Source organism: Kogia breviceps, chromosome 12, assembly GCF_026419965.1.
Source record: "Kogia breviceps isolate mKogBre1 chromosome 12, mKogBre1 haplotype 1, whole genome shotgun sequence".
Classification (NCBI taxonomy): domain Eukaryota; kingdom Metazoa; phylum Chordata; class Mammalia; order Artiodactyla; family Physeteridae; genus Kogia; species Kogia breviceps.
Window position 1 is genome coordinate 1,621,938 of NC_081321.1, and position 15,998 is coordinate 1,637,935.

At 57.4% G+C, this 15,998-nt stretch overlaps 1 protein-coding gene across 10 annotated transcripts in view; it reads right to left on the reverse strand.

Moving 5' to 3' along the window:
- The window catches only part of WNT5B (Wnt family member 5B), a 90,684-nt gene that overhangs the window by 2,597 nt on the left and 72,089 nt on the right, over positions 1 to 15,998 (reverse strand). For 4 of the 10 annotated variants that reach the window (XM_067008471.1, XM_059081376.2, XM_067008472.1 and 1 more), the window contains exons 2-4: positions 9,777 to 9,932; positions 8,532 to 8,779; positions 3,299 to 3,591 (exon numbers count right to left, since the gene is read on the reverse strand). In XM_067008471.1, coding sequence (XP_066864572.1) covers positions 3,299 to 3,591; positions 8,532 to 8,779; positions 9,777 to 9,932 — 697 coding nt within the window. Of the gene's footprint in view, positions 1 to 3,298; positions 3,592 to 8,531; positions 8,780 to 8,901; positions 9,198 to 9,776; positions 9,933 to 10,052; positions 10,434 to 10,740; positions 11,828 to 13,985; positions 14,002 to 15,998 lie in introns of those variants that run through there. The other 6 variants (XM_059081371.2, XM_067008469.1, XM_067008475.1 and 3 more) reach the window with 6 other exon arrangements.

Here is a 15,998-nt window from a genome sequence, read left to right on the forward strand (position 1 = left end):
GAGAAACTGTCGCTCTACACGAGGCTCAATAAGCTGTGCAAGGGCCACCCGGGAAGGATTGCTCACCAAACTTGGGGCTTAAAAACGGATTAGGGTGGAGAAGTCAGGCAGGCCCCTCCCCAAGGTTAAAGGCACCAGCACTTGGCCGGCAGCTCCAGGCCGAAGGCAGAAAGGAACTGACACCCCATTCCGACAGGGACTTCAAAGGCGGAGCCCGCAATCGTCCTCTGGTGCAAATCCCCCCGGGTCGGAGCTGGAGCCTGACATTCCTTGGAAATGGTCCTCGGTTTAGAGAGGCATGTCAGGCAGCTGGCGCTGTTAGAAGAAGGAGGAAACATTAAGGGCCTGAAACTGTGTACTCGACACTGAGTGACTGGGGGTGAGGGGTGGATAAGCATCTCCGCGGGGAGCAAACACTTCGGGAGATTTGGGAGGGACAGGAATTTTAGTAAAACAAATCCGGAAGGGAGAGCGTCACTGACCCTCACTATTTAGACGTCCATTCTACCTTCTTCTAGGAAGAAAGACACCGTAGAGATGGTAATGTTTGTATTTTAAATATTTTACTGTTGCTAATATATAGATGCTCCTCTTGCAAGAGAAGGAGGTTGGTAATTTTGGCCCTTTTTGCTGCGAACTGAAAAAGCGAGAGAACGTTTGAAAATTTTTCTTAGGTCTACATCTGGCCCCCTGGCAGAGCCCCTTGCCCCTCTTCCGCATCTAACGGTGTGACGGAGCTTGGTCACTGGCAGGAATGTCACAAGGACGAGGCAGCTTTCATCTGGAAAATGCTCAGAGGCCCTTGAGTGACAAGGCAGTATCAACCCACCGCCCCTGGCTTCAGTATTGTAGAACAGGGCCACTAGAGGCTCTCAAAGGCCAAGAGAAATTTCTTGCGAAGTATGCCCGAGATTTACTCTGTGGTCAAGATGTCAGATCGTAGATATCCTGCCCTTTAGAAAGATCTGGCTGTAAAATACCGGTCCGGGGCATTTTCAATGCTGGCCACCGCTCAGTCCTTCCTGAGGAAGGTTCTGTGTAGGTGTCAGGAGGTGGGAGGTGATTGATGGCGAGGCCTGCTCCTTGGAGGGGGGATAAGGCATAGAGGGGGACAGAGATTCCCCACCTGGAGCAGATGGAGGCCGGGGAGAGAGAAAGGGCTGTGCAGAGGTGAGGAGACTGCAGGGGGCAGACAGAGGAAGGCGGGGAGGGGGTAGGACAGGCTGATGGAAGGCGCAGCCGAGATAAGGGCTGGAAAAAGCAAACAAACAATTAAGGGTGAAGAAATGAGGAGCCAGCAGAAGTGGGGCCGGATGAGGACGCACCTCCGCCTCTGCCCCGGGGCCCCAAGCAGGGCTCCGAGCAGAGACAGGAAAGCCTTCCTGAATTTGACCTCTTGCTAGGAGGCCACGGGGAATTTTCCCTGCACTGTCACGTGCACAGGTCCCGGGGCACCCCGGTCCTCAGGAGCTGGAGGAAGCAAAGTCTAACACCTCAGCCAAGTGCGCAAGGCTCCCCTGCGCCTCAGATGCAGAGACTGTCGGCCACGGGGGATGGGAGAGATTGTGGGAGTACGTGGTGTTTGAACTGGGATCTCGAAAAATGGGTAGAATCTGGGCATTCAGGAGAGAAGGTGAAGACCTTAACCTTTTTTTTTTTTTTTTTTTTTTTTTAAATCAGTCGCACGGTTAGACTCCCAAAGGCTGGCAAACAGAGAGGAAGTCGTGGGAGACTGAGGCAGCTCCACAGATGCCCTCAGAGCAGAAGAGTTCTGGTCTCTCCACCCGGATTTACAGCACAACAGCCACGGATCAGAGCGACGGCCCGAACTCCTGACATATGCCACAGCTGAACACGCTTATCTGGCTAAACAAGACCAGCCTCTGGACGCGGGCTCTGCAAGGAGAGGCTGGGCAGTGACGGATTCTAATTCTGACTTGACGCCGCGCTAGCGACGGCGCCAGGTTTACACACGGGTACCATGTTCTACCAGCACCGCAGGATGCTAAGTCACAGAAAAGGCATTTCCGAGCCCCCTTGTTTGATATGTGCTCCTGCGAAACGAGTGAATTTTTTAAAATTAATGTATTAACACATTTTAGAAGTATATCCATATCCTGTTACTGAATCACCAACGAACCAACCTTAAATTTCTGAATTTATTTCTCCTCCAGAAACTGCTGCTCCTGTTTTATCGCAAGCTCATCTTTGGCCTCACTAAGTACCTTGCTGGGCCCCGAGCCCGGGCTTGACACAGACCTGAGTGTGGACAGCCCTCCCAGAGAGAGGTCTGTGTAGTTTCCCGAGACGTCCGTGGCCCCGGCCCTTCGCCAGGAGGGCCTCCTACCACCCGGCGCTCGGGCCTCAGACCTCTCTCCAGGGAGATCTGGACGCACATCCACAGCGGACGCCTCAAGAGTGGAAGACAGAGCTTCTGGCTGAGTGAGGCCTCCAGTCGGTAGCAGAGGCAGACCCCGTCGGGGCAGACCCTGCCCAGGAGAGAGGAGCAGGCCGCGTGCTCAGACATGGGGGCTTCCAGAGCAGGTGCCGGCAGACGAGGCCCGAGCTCCCCAGCACCCGTGCAGGAAGCCCAGAGCCCTGGCCCGGGTGTGCTCTGCACAAACAATAAACCCAGCTCTCCCCAAACCTACATTTTCGTCTCCGCTGAAACTGAGGCTCAGAAGGCCCTCGCCTCTTACATGAGGTTGATGAGACTGGGCCTCCAGAGGATGCTTGCCTTCCACACTTCCACTTAGGCTGAAGCACCCAAGTGTGTTTGCCATCAGTACTGAAGTGTGCTTTTGGACTGGGTCTGGGGACATGCATGATGGCAGCCCCGAAAAGTCAGCTCTGCTTTACCTGAGCCTCTAACAAACCATAAACCCTAGACGAGGTCTGACGGCCTAAACTTCCAATCATCCTAGCTGTTCAAATGACACAGGAGGGGCAGTCAAGACAAGAGGCGTCTGGGATTCTGATGATGAGACTGCACCTAAGTCCTACAGGCACAGATGTCCCGTGTTGCAATAGATAAGGCTGAAAGAGTGACAACTGCGTGTGTCTCATGGGAAATGGAGCCTTTGGAAATCAAGGATGAGTTCCACATCGTGGGACTCTAGGTCAGCATCGTAAGAACCTCTGTGGTCAGACTCAACCCCCTTCCTGGACCAGCTGCCATCGCACAGCAGAGCCCAGGAACAGCCAACGGTCTAGGTGTCTGCGGGGGTGGGGTCCTTCATCTGGGTGTGCGTGTGGGCGGGGCCCGCCGTCCGGGTGCGCGTGGGGCGGGGTCGCTTACCCTCCGGCCGGCCTCGTTGTTCTGCAGGTTCATGAGCACGCGGCCCTGCTCCTCCGAGCCCTTGGCGAAGTTCTTCTCGCGCTCGCGGGCGTCCACGAACTCCTTGGCGAAGCGGTAGCCGTAGTCCACGTTGTCGCCGCAGCCGCCCCACAGCCAGTCCCGGGGCAGGTCCTTGGGCCGCGCGGCCCGGCTGCAGCCGCACGTGGACAGCTCCCCCTCGCGGCAGGCACGGCTGATGGCGTTGACCACCCCGGCCGCGCTCACGGCGTAGGTGAAGGCCGTCTCCCGGCTCCCTGCGGGCGGACAGGAGACGGCTGAGGCCCCTGCCCCCTGCCGCCCCGCCAGCCCGCACCCCGGGAGGGGGCACCTCTCCCTGCCGAGGCCCCCGGGGTGAGAAAGCGCCCTGGACCAGGAACCGAAGTTGACTCGTCTGCCCGTGAGCCCCTTCAGCCCCAGCCTGCACCTCATCCCTTCCGGAGACGTCTCCCCGGCTGTGCCTTCCTAGGAGGCCGGCCTGAGTGGACGGCGGGAGTGGGGGGCGGGCATGGAGGCACTGGTGGACCAGGTGGGACGGCCGGAACGAGACTGGGCACAGATCATGGCACCCACAGTGCAGCTCTATCCTGGCAAACTCCTCTCCCTCACACGTCCGTTTCTCACCCTCCACGAGTCACACACATCTGTCTTTTTACGCCTGCATTACCTAGCTGGACAGCGGCCGAGACCAGGAGTAGAAATGAACTAGGATGACAACATCCAGAATCGTCTGAGCCGTTTCCCTCTGTCCCCCGAGGTCCACACTGCCTCCCAACCCGACAGCACTGGGGGACCACCTCCACGGACACTCAGCACGGTCTTTCTAAATATCCAGATCATTGCCTGTAAAAAATCCAAACTGCGCACTTTATCGCTATAGTGAACCACTTAAGAAGCCATATGATGGATGTTCTACTTCAATAAAAACGTTGATAAAAAATAATACTCAGCCTCCAGGGACACGCAAATCAAAATCACGAGACATCACTTCACACCCACGAGGACGGCTATAATCAAAAAGGCAACTAATGACAAGTTGATGAGGATACGGAAAAACCGGAACCCTCACGTGTTGCTGGTGGGAGTGTTTTAAGGCGCAGCTGCTTTGGAAAACAGTCTGGCAGCTCCTCAAAAGGTTAAATGTAGAACTACCATATGACCCAGGAATTCCACTCCTAAGAGTATATCCAAGATGAATGAAAACATGTCCAAAGCAAAACTAGTGCGTGAATGTTCGTCTCAGCATCATTCATAATACCCCAAAAGTGGAAACAACTCATATCGTCCATCAGCGAATGAATGGGTGACAAAAGGTGGCATTATCCACTCAACGGAATATTATTCAGCCATAAAAAGTAATGAAGTGCTGCGGACAGGCTACATACAACATGGTTGAACCTTGAGTTATTATGGTAAGTGAGCCACTGGGCATTTTGTATCTGTACTGAACCGACACAAAAGGCCATGTATTGGGCTTCCCTGGTGGCGCAGTGGTTGAGAGTCCGCCTGCCGATGCAGGGGACACGGGTTCGTGCCCTGGTCCGGGAGGATCCTGCGTGCCGCGGAGCGGCTGGGCCCGTGAACCATGGCCGCTGGGCCTGTGCGTCCGGAGCCTGCGCTCCACAACGGGAGAGGCCGCAGCAGTGAGAGGCCCGCATACCGCAAAAAAAAAAAAAAAAAAAAAAAAAAAAAAAAAAAAAGGCCATGTATTGTATGATCCCGTTTATATGAAATCTCCACAATATGGAAATTCATAGAGACAGAAAGATTAGTGCTGTCCAGGGTCTGGGGAAGAGGGAGAAGAGATGGAGAGTGACCACTTGTGGGTGTGCGGTGTCTCTACAGGGCTGTGAAAATGTCCTGAGGTTAGAGGGTGCTGATGGCTGCACAATCTGGTGAATATACACTGAACTGTGCACTTCAAAACGCTGAACTGTACCTTACGTGAATTACATTCAGCAAAGCTGTTATGAGAAGCGATAAATAATACTCGTATGGACTCAGGTATGGAGGGAGGGGAGGCGTTCTTAGCAGGGAACTGAGATTCAGTCCTGATCTCAGCGATTAAACCAGGCCGGATCTTCTGCTCCGCACGCCACCCCCCACCCTCGTCTGAGCCTCCAGGGTCAGGGGTAGCCACCCCATGATCCTGTCTTGGCAGGTGGTGAGGAAGGCAGTCTGCAGTCACTGCACCTGGCCCTACTTCTGGATGGTCTAGGCACAACACAGTGAAGTTTGCAACCAGAACAGACAGGGCAAGTCAGTTTTTCTCCAGTAACCAGGGGGCAGCTTCCGGTCAGGTGTGAGGCAGGAGAAGCACCTGGAAAAACCAGGTGATATGGGAAAAGCCACACTCACGATCCAGCCCTCGGGACTGGTGTCTGAGCCAGTGTGAACCGCAGCCCGAGACAGGGTCTGTGGGTCTAGGGAGTTAGACTATGCGAGCTCCCGGGACGGCAAGGTGGCCAGGGGGTCTTAGGGAGGAGGGCCTGGGCACCCCTTCGAAGGAGTCATGCCTGAGAAGTCTCCCCAAAGCAGTGCCTCGCCCCCCAACCTGGCATCCAGGGACAGGGAGGAGAGCCTGCAGCCGGGCCCAGATCTACACTCCATCCGCTGTGAGAGCATCGCTTTTACAATCGGGTTGGGTTCCCAGGGCCACCCACTCCATCTTTTTAAAATGACTCTAATCACCAGAATGTTCTTTCTTGGAGTAAAAGCTGAAAGATGCCTCCCTATAACTTCCCTCTTCTGGAGCTATAATATCCCTCTTGCATTTGACAGCCCCTCAGGATTTGAAAACAACGAATATGCCTTTTATGTTTTCTCTTTTCCAAGCCACATATGTCTGATTTCTTCCACCACCGCTCTTTAGCAAACACGCTTTGCAGAGCTGAGTCACCCCTCTCAGAATTGCCTTTTAAAATAACGTTCCTGTGGCTGAGCGTAATCCTGCAGATGTCAGGGCTCTGAGGGTCCAGCCCACCATGCAGTCGGATCCCTGTCTGTCCCGGTGGATCCCCTCAGGATCTCCCGTGGTCACTCTGTCTCCTTTGTTGGGGGCCTCATTCGGCCCTGAGTGCAGGCAGCTCTGCCTTCCCGGGGCAGCACGTGGGCCTCAGGGAAAAGCCTAAGGACAGAACTCGTGCTGCTCTCAGCTGCAGAGAGCTGGGGGCGTCTCTACCCTCAGAGAGGGTAAAGGCTGATAAACCGGCAGCCAGGGACCTCCTGAGAGAGGTCGTGCATCTTCCCGGGACACAGAGACAGCAGGACACTATCATGTCCTCTGTTCCACAGCTGCCCAGCTACCCGTAGGAGCCTCCCGCCTCCCTGGCCTCCCCGGCCTCCAGGCGAGGGGCCCGGTGCCCTCCAGGCCGCTCTGCTGCCCTCTGGTGGTGGACACTTGCAGTGGCTCAAAGGAAGGCGTCTCAAGCCACCCTCCAGACACCGGGAGAGGACTCGCCAGAATGCCTGGGCCCGGCGGGAGGCGGGAGGACAGCTTCCCAGGCAGCATGAGCCTGCAGGGAGGTGAGAATAAGGCAAGCAGAGGGGTTCCATTTGTAGCAGAGTAGGGCAGAGACTGGTAGTGTCTGCTTCCACTGGTCACGCCACCACGCAGACCTGCAGCCCACGGAGTTTCTGTCCCCGGCACGCCTTCTTCCCTAAAGCAAAGCCGCGCTTTTGGGCCTTCGCGCAACAAAATTACATGAACAGGATCTGGCCAACGTCAGGCATTCAGTGGGTCCTAAAGAAATATTAGTTCCCTGACAGTGATGAGGGGATGCTTCTCTCTACACCTGGGCCATCCTAGTTTCCTCACCTGAAACCCCGCAGGCAGGGAGAGTGGCTATAGCCAAGACGCTCAGCAGGAGGAAGGGGCAGGCGCTAAGCCTATTTGAGAAGAATTGATCAGCTACGAATGAATCCCATTTGACCCCCAGGCCTATTGTTTTGGGAAAGTTGCCCAGCAGGACTGTTACAGGAACTCATGAGCATTCCTTTCAAGGACCTTGAGTTGATGCTGAAGGAGGAAGAGAGAAGCAAGGTTCAAAGTGTAACTTCCCTGGGGCTTCCCTGGTGGCGCAGTGGTTGAGAATCCGCCTGCCGATGCAGGGGACGCGGGTTCGGGTTCGTGCCCCGGTCCGGGAAGATCCCACATGCCGCGTAGCGGCTGGGCCCGTGAGCCATGGCCTCTGAGCCTGTGCGTCGGGAGCCTGTGCTCCGCAACGGGAGAGCCCACAACAGTGAGAGGCCCGCGTACCACAAAAAAAAAAAAAAAAAAAAAAAAAAAGTGTAACTTCCCTGGACCTCACTTCTCAATGCGGGGCAGGGAGGGAGGGGAAAGGGGTCAGGAGAGGGCGGGGCCTTCGCAAAAGAGGCGCAGATTCCCTAACTCCCCTGGTCCCGGCCTGCTAGAAACCGCAGCCCCAGGGAACTCCAGAATGTTCCCTTTGGGGGGAAAGCTGTTCGGGGAGAATGTGAGCCGGGACGTGGTGCTCTAACACCTCCCTTTTATGGCCCTGGGGATAAGAACCAGTAGAATAGGGCCGGATTTCTCAATTTCTTGCCAGGGAGGAGAGGACTGCATTTCAAAAGGACCTAAAACAATTAGACCCCAGATCACACCTCCATCTAAGCAACAGGGTAGCCAAAGAAAGAATCCTCGGCCAGGAGTGGGAGAGGGGACAGGACAGGAACCCAGGCAGCGGCGGCCCACTCATCTTCCTCCTTCAGCCTCCCCCTCCCCGCCCGCACTTTCACACCCATCCCCTTTCAAATGAAAAAGCCGGGACTCGATCTGGGTCGGGTTAACGACAGCCATCGCCAGTTTGGCCCAGAGTTTCCCTCTCTCTCGGTGTCCAAGTCGAAGAGGCAAAACTCTGCAGACACTCGGGGCTGCAATTCTCAGCCCTCTGCCCACAGCTCTAGAGGAGGCCCTGGAGCTGAGACAGGGCTCTCAGGAGTGGTGGGCGGGCTTCCCGATCCGCCCTGACTCAGCTTAGACCCCGGCCCCCTGCCCAGAGGGAGCGCCCGCCTCTAGGCTGCCTGCTCGGGCTGGGGTGGGAAGCAGAGGGCCAGCTGACCCCGGGGCTGGGCGCCAGCACGCCACCCGAGACCACCCCCTTTGCACGCGGGTCCCCGTGGAGCCCCGGCTCCCAGGCCGGGAAGCACAGCTGCTCCAGCCCCGCGCCCCGCTCACCGATCTGCAGGACCCGCCCGAAGACGGAGGCGTCGTCCACGGTGCTGCAGTTCCACCGCCGCTGCCGGAACTGGTGCTGGCACTCCCTGATGCCCGTCCTGGCCCCCTCGCCTATGTAGGCCATGTGCTCCTGGTACAGCTGGCACAGCTTCCGCTGGCCGGCGGAGAGCCCGGGGAGCTGGCTGCACACGGGCTGCGCCCCGATGATGAACATCTCAGGCCTCTGCACCGGGTTCATAGCCAAAGACCTGCGGCAAGAGGCCGGCAGTGAGTGCGGCCCAGGGCCTGCGGCAGACCTCACACCTGACCCCCTCCCGGGGGGGTTTCCGTGGGCAGGCCCCGAGCCGGGGGGCTTGGGAAGGAAAGTCACCCCAAACCGAGTTCCTGCCTTCGAAGGGAAACCGAGGCACGAATGCAGGCGACGCGTGAGATGTCGAATGTGCCCGAGACCACCTTGGGCGTCTGGATCCCCAGTGACCAGACAGGGAGGAGCCCTCCGAGCTGGGAGAAGGCTTCAGGGGGGAGGGCCGGAGGGGCCTGCAGTGTGGGCGCGCTGTGCGTGAGGCCGCTGCGGCCCAAGTGCAGGATGCGTGCGGAAAGCAGTCCGTCCCTTTCAAGAGAACTCCCCTCAGGCCTTTAAAATTGAAACCAATTTACCCACGTGGCCAGAGACTCTAAAAGTTTGCACTTCCGTCTCCGCCGCACGGCCCCTGACCCTGCCCGGTAGGGCTCTCCCGCCCTCATCTAGCAGATATAATAAGGTGCTAAGTCAGAGGGGAAGGCTGTGGTCTTGCCATCTGAGCAAAAATGAGAGCAGAGCACAGACCATGCCCCTGGCACTGTGGCAGTGACAGTAATCGTAACGACACAAAGGGAAGCCACACGGGCCCCTGCAAATCCCTCATCTGGTCTTCAGACTTAGAAACCGGGAATCCTACTTTCCCTGCCCTCGCCATCGGGAAAAAAAAAAATCAATATTCGTATTGATCCGATAGCAACAAAAGAGCTGTATCTAACAACCCATGGAGACAGAGGAGGTCCGGGGAAAGGGGGCTGTGGACACAGGATCAGAAGAAAAGCCAAATGAGCTAATCCTTTCTCCTCAGGGAACCTTCACAGAGCTCTGGGCCTCCAGAGAGAAAGAGCTGTGCCCGCTCTCCTGGGGTTGCTGAAAAGGGAATGGCCCCTTCTCCCCTCTTCTATGGCCCAGCGGGCCAGGCAGGGAGGGCTTCAGCCCGCACTCACCACCAGGAGCTGGCCGCGGCCCGAAGCGGGGCCCAGCAGGCGAACAGCGCGGCGGCAGCAGCGAGCAGGGCAGGCGGGCTGGGCATGGTCTGCCTACGCCCCCCCCCCAGGGCCCGGGGACGACCCCGGGGACTGACGGCTTCCGAGACGGGCTCCCTGGAGAGAAGAGACCAGAGGGAGCAGTCAGTGTGCGATGCAGACCAGGGGGACCAGGAGGGCCTGCTTCCCGGGGAAGGTCCATCTCTCCCCAGCCTCCCGTCCCAACCCCCTTCTCACCCTGGGGGTCGCTCCAGCCTGGGGAGCCCTGCTCGGGACCCGCTGCTTAAGGAAACGGGGGACTGAGAGACCAGGAAAGGGAGAAGAGCAAGGCCTTTCCAGGGCAGAGCGGCCCCCGGCGCCATTTAGGGAGATGCTCTGGCTGCTGCTCTGCACACCTGCCCTCCTTCCAGAACGTCCAAAGAGACAGGACCGTCCCATCGGCTCCTTCCAGGGATGGATCTGTTGCGCGTGCAGCTAACAACACCTGGCGGGTTGATTACCTACAGCCAAACAGGAGCCTTCGGTCCCCATCTGCGCCCTTCTCCTGCTGAACGCGTTTCCCAAATCCCAGCCCGAGTCCACCAGGGAGGGCGGTAGGAGGAGGGAGGGACTTCCCACTTTCTTGAGGCAACTCCTCTGTGAAATGTAAAAGCTGCCCCCAGGCTGGGCCAGTGGTGTCCCCTCGGTGGCCCATGCCTCCTCTATGCCCGTTTACCACCCTCGCATCAGACTGCCTGTTCCCAGAGAACAGCCTCCCCAAAGCCCCTGGAGACAGACGGACCCTGGAGCAAGCCTCTGGCAACGCAACCCCACCTCCTCTCCTCCGTGAGCCCCCATCCAGGGCGTGGCCACACCCCCAGGGCCCCTCAGCACCCCACCTCAACGAAACACCCGGCCCCACACTCCGAGACCACCCCCGTCTCACCGAGCAGCGCGGGGCCGGCGGGCTCTCCGGGGGGGGCTCTGCGTCATTGGCCTGGGAGCTATCTCTGTCCCGGGGCCACCGGCAGAGGAAGGTGGCCGAGCAGGGCCCGGGGAGCTGGGGCACAGCTGTCTCCACCCCCTCCGGGCTTTTCTTCGGGAGGTCTCGGTCGGGGCGGGGGCACCCGAGGGCAGGTGTGTCGGGCTGGGGGGGTGCAGATCAAAGCCCCTTTGTCATGCAGAGCCAGCTCGGAAAAGATCCGGCCCCGGAGGCCGCCGGCACCTCCCCACAGCCTGCTTTCCTAACAGACCCGGCCTCCTCTGAAGAGCCCCCCCCCCCCCATAAATCCTCCCCGTCCCCCAGGGCAGGAGGTCTGTGAATGCACCGACAGGGCCCAGAGATGGAGCAGAGATAGGGCTGGCACCAGAAGCTAATGGCTTTATGGAGGGGAGGGGACCAGGGCCGGAGTGGGAGGACAGGAGAGAAGCTTCAAAGAGTTTCCTTGTGCAAACACCCTCCACCCCACCGCCAGCCCTTCTTGGGGACTGGAGGGCCGGGGCCCCTCCCTGTGGTCCTCTCCCTCCCCGCCGGCCCGTCCCCACCGCTGGGGAGCTGACTTCTCTCTCCCAACCGGTGCCACTTCTCGCCCCCCGGGTCCCTCTCTCTCATTTCTGTCCCACCCTCTCATCAGGCTCCCGGGACACCTCTCCTGCAAGTCCCAGGTTCACCGGAGGCCACGCTGGGCCTGCTTCCGAGGGCAGGAGGGAGTCAGAGCGGCTCTGACCTCCCAGCTGCGGCACAGGCGCTAAGGCCAAACTTCCCCGAGCCGCTAATCCGGCCCTCGTAAACATCATCCAAGGCGGGAATCACTCGGGCGGCTGTTCCTACCGCCCTGTGCTTTCCAGCAAACTCTCGGCTCATTAAAAATCATGTTTTCAAAACGCAGAAAAGGAAAACAGAAGACCCTAGCATGTGTGGTGGCTTCTTTCTCTGCTTTCCAGATGTCCGGCGCCCGAAATCGAACACTTGTCTCCCAAACACACACACAGCAGCCCTCAGGACCCGCTCTCTCCCACGGACAGACGTCACCGCCCCCCCCACTGGCAGGGGCAGAAGGGAAACGCCTTGCTCCACCCGGCTGGGGAGGAAGGAGGCTGTGAGGCCCACGGTTTGGCCGACCGGGCGAGCGGACGGGGCAGGATTAAGCAGGGGGGTCCAGGGTCTCTCTCTTCGGGGCGAGGGGAGGATGCCACGTTCTCAGTCTGGACGCCTCCTGAGGGCCAGGAGGGGCCTGCCCTCCTGCCGCATTCTTTCTTTCCTTCAAAATACTCGTTCGCCAAATGTGTCCTGGGGGCCTGGTTATGTGCCAGAGATACAGCCGTGAACAAGTAATATGTAATAATATATTATACGCATAATATACAAATAAATATGTCAGGTCCAGTGAGCCTCGAGGAAAAATCAAGGGGGGACAAGGATCCAGAACGAGCGTGGGATGGTTTTTGCCCTGTTTAGGGTCCTTGCGGGGAGCATCCCCCAAACCGCTGAGTGGCCAGGTGGCGTGTAGCCCTGCTGTACTCGGGCCCCTCTGCGCACGTCCAGGGTCCTTACTGAGACCACTTTACTGTCACAGCCAAAGGGGTGCATATTTGAATTGGGACTTTTCCAGCCACAAGCTTTCATTCCCTAAGAGGCCGTGTCCACCCCGAGCAGCTGGGAGACCGGGAGAGGGGCTTGGGGGCTGCGGGGCCGACGCAGCAGCTCTGCCCTGACGGGGCGTCTCCTTGCTGTCCACACACCAGGGCAGTGACGCCAAAGAAAGCCCCACCCGCGGGACAAGCGCCCGCCAAGGTCACCGGCTGTTCACAAAACCACCCCTGGCTGCTCAGGACTGGCCTCCCCCAGAGCCCGAGGACTCAAGCAGCTTAGGTGTCCCCTAGGAAGTGATGTCACCTCCCAAACCTGCCCCCTGGCCCCAGATGGGGCCCCCCCACACCTGGAAACCTACCCAGAAAGAACAGCCCGCAGGGACCCTTTTCCAGGTCGCCACTGGCTACTTCTTACCCTGCGACCCAGCAAAGAGCTGCTGCCTTGTCATTCAAAGGTCATTTGCAATTTTGTTAACAGTCCTGGCACGGCAGGTAGACAAGCTCGGTCCCTGTGGGAATGCCCGGCTGCTGTCCAAGTGCTGCCCTCGGTCCCAGGAGTTGTGCGGTGGCGGGGTGTCGGGGGGAGAAGGGAGGGGGTACCAGAGCTGCAGGCCTGTGCCTTCCCACCCCTCCCCGCTATCCCCCCCGCCAACCTGGCCACTCCATTTCCACCTCTGCAGAGAAAGGCTCCTCATGGACCTCAGGACACCCGAGGACACCTCCTGAAGTGCAGGTGCCTTCATCTCCCTTCCCCGCTTTCCAGGAAGTGCTCTCCGCTGTCTAACCCACGGGGCTCCAATGCCGGCTTTCCTGCAGCGCTGACTGTGCGTCATAATGTTTCCCCAGCTGAAAATTCACGGTGCTTCCCAGCCCTTGAGCCCCCGAAACTTCCCAACCTGGCCTCATTCTACCCCCGAACTCTTTGCCCGAAGCTCCCGCCACGGGGTCTCTATGCCAGTCTCCTCCTGCTCCGAGAACAAGCCCTGCTTCCCCACCCAAGACCTCATCCTGATCCTTTGCCTCTCCAGCAATCAAACCTCGAACGACTCTCAAGTCCACCACCAAGGTCCACTTCCTCTGTAAAGCTGCCTTTGATTAATCCAAGGCCAGGAGGCTCTTTCCCCGGACCTGGCATTTCCTTAGCCCCTGGAGGATGGTGTCCAGCCTGCACCGCCAAGCCTGCACACGCTGCCTTGGAACTGTGTGTGTTCCTACTTCTGCGGTAGGTCCAGTGTTTGCTGAAGGTCGGATGTGCCCCCCTCCTTCTCCTGGTGGCCCCGTCCTGCCTGCTGTAGGCACACCTGTCAACGAACAGCTCCTCACTGATGACCAGTGACAATACCTAATACTAGTGAGCATTTATTAAACACCTTCTACATGCACCGAGCCAAATGTGTTACATCCATTTTCCTCATTTAACCGTCACTAAAATTCTATGGTACAGGCTATTTTTATCCTCACTTTGAGCAGGGAAACCACAGGGAACCAAGGCGTGGAGGGGCCCGGTAACTCGGTCCTACAGCGATTGACCAGGAGACCCTGGCTTGAAATCGAGACCTTTCCCCACTTCCCCAAACACAGGTGAAACACATCACGTACCATCCCTGGAGCAAAGGCCTTCTCTGCTCTGCTTCCCTGCTTCTCACCGCTGCCCTCTTACCAAGAGGAAGGCTGTCCGAGGACAACTTCCTGATTTGTAGGAAGTAGCCCCCAAAGCAATGTTTATAAAAAACAGGCTGATTACAAAGTGACTAGTATACACACACACACACACACACACACACACACGCACGCACGCGCGCGCGCGCGCGGCCTTGTGGGAGAAAGAAAGCAGACTTGCCCCCCAAACAGAATGATACATGGATTGAGAACAGGTCAGGCTGTTTAAAGCTGGAGAAATTAAAATAGAATTTTTTTCACTTTTATTTGAAGGATAGCTGATGTATAAGAAATGGAATGATGGTTTTAAAGAGCTGGTGTTTGTTTATGTTGAGATGGGAGATCTAACCAGGCTGAAAGCTGAGGGTCGGGAGACAGACCCCGTGAGGTGTGAGGGGTGCGGAGGCCAGGAGCAACGTGCTTACGCGAAGAAATGCAAGGCTTGGGGAGAAAGTGGAAAGAAGTTTCAGATAGTTTGTAACAGGGATGCTGACCAAGGGACTGTGTCTTCGGGAGGAGAAGACCCTACAGTGATGGTGGAAAACTGCATTGCCTTTCAACGAATACGGCTGCCAAGGAGCTCTTTCTATTTTATGTATTTATTTTTAATTAATTAATTAATTTTGGGGGGCCACCCCACACGGCATGTGGGATCTTGTTCCCCGACCAGGGATCGAACCTGTGCCCCCTGCAGCGGCAGCGTGGAGTCTTAACCACTGGACCACCATGGAAGTCCCAAAGGAGCTCTTTTTAAAACTCAAAACCGACCAGAGACTTCCCTGCTTTTTAAAGAAAGGTTCCCCGTCTCCGAAAGGATGAAATCGGAGCTCCTCAGCACGTAGGCAAGGCCTTTCAAGAGCTGCCCCCCGCCGGGCCTCCCACCCTCTCCTGGTTTCCACTCTGCTGGAGGAACCCCCAGCTGTCTGAGGCCTGCCTCCGCCCGTCCCCACGCTTTCTCGCTTTGCACTTGGCTGACCTCAGGACCAGCTTCTCCTCTCTCTGTGCAGGGCAGGCTCCTCGGTCCTTGAGGTCACATCTTCAGCTGGCCGCCCGTTCCAAAGAAGGCGCCTCTGTCCTCCTCATCCCCGGCTTCCCGTGAGTGTCTGCAGCAGCACTGAATGTAATGCGCAAGAGGCTGGCCCGCGAATCTGTTTATTCGTGGTTTTGTGTCTTTGCTCTGGAAACGATCTTGTTCACCATCTCCTCCCCGTCATTAGGACAGAACCCAACTGAAAGGAAAGAAGAGCCTTCCTTTGCTCTCAAGGAAACAGGAGGCGGGACACAAAGGCCTCCACACGCTGCAGCCCACCGACCAGCGAGAAGAGAAGCTGCTTCGCCTCCTTATCCTCTTACTTGGGAACCACTGTCGGCTGCAGATGGAGATTTCAGAGACGCCAGCCGTGTCTCTACCTTCTCCTCAGAGCCTCGAGCACCATATCCAGCATCTGGAAATGTACAGGGTGCTGCTTCCGCGAGGCGCTGTGGTCCAGCATGGATGACAAACCTACTTGAAAGGCAGGACGGATCAGCCGAAGGACCACCACGTCAGGATGGAGAGTCGGAGAGGGACAGAGCAAGAAGGACGGCACATAGCAACGCGCTTTGGTCAAAAAGAAAACTTCAAGTTGCTTTTGGAAGGGTCCGAGAGATAGTGCAATAAAGAAGGAGTGCGATAATTTCCAATGTACTCAGAACAATTCTTGTTTGTTAAAGTTACGAGTCCCTCTGAAATCTGATGTTGAATCCCCACTGAGCATCTAACATCCGTGGTCCAGGGAAACTCCCATGATCACATGCTTCTAGTTTCTTAGGGGGCTCAGTCACCTTTTGACCACGAAATGATGGTCGAGTAAGTCTTAGAGAGCCAAGAAGTACAGACATGAAGATACTGATTGGCTACACCTCTTCCTTGCAATCCTGCCTGTTCTGTGTCCTCCAATTGTCCTCCTGGAT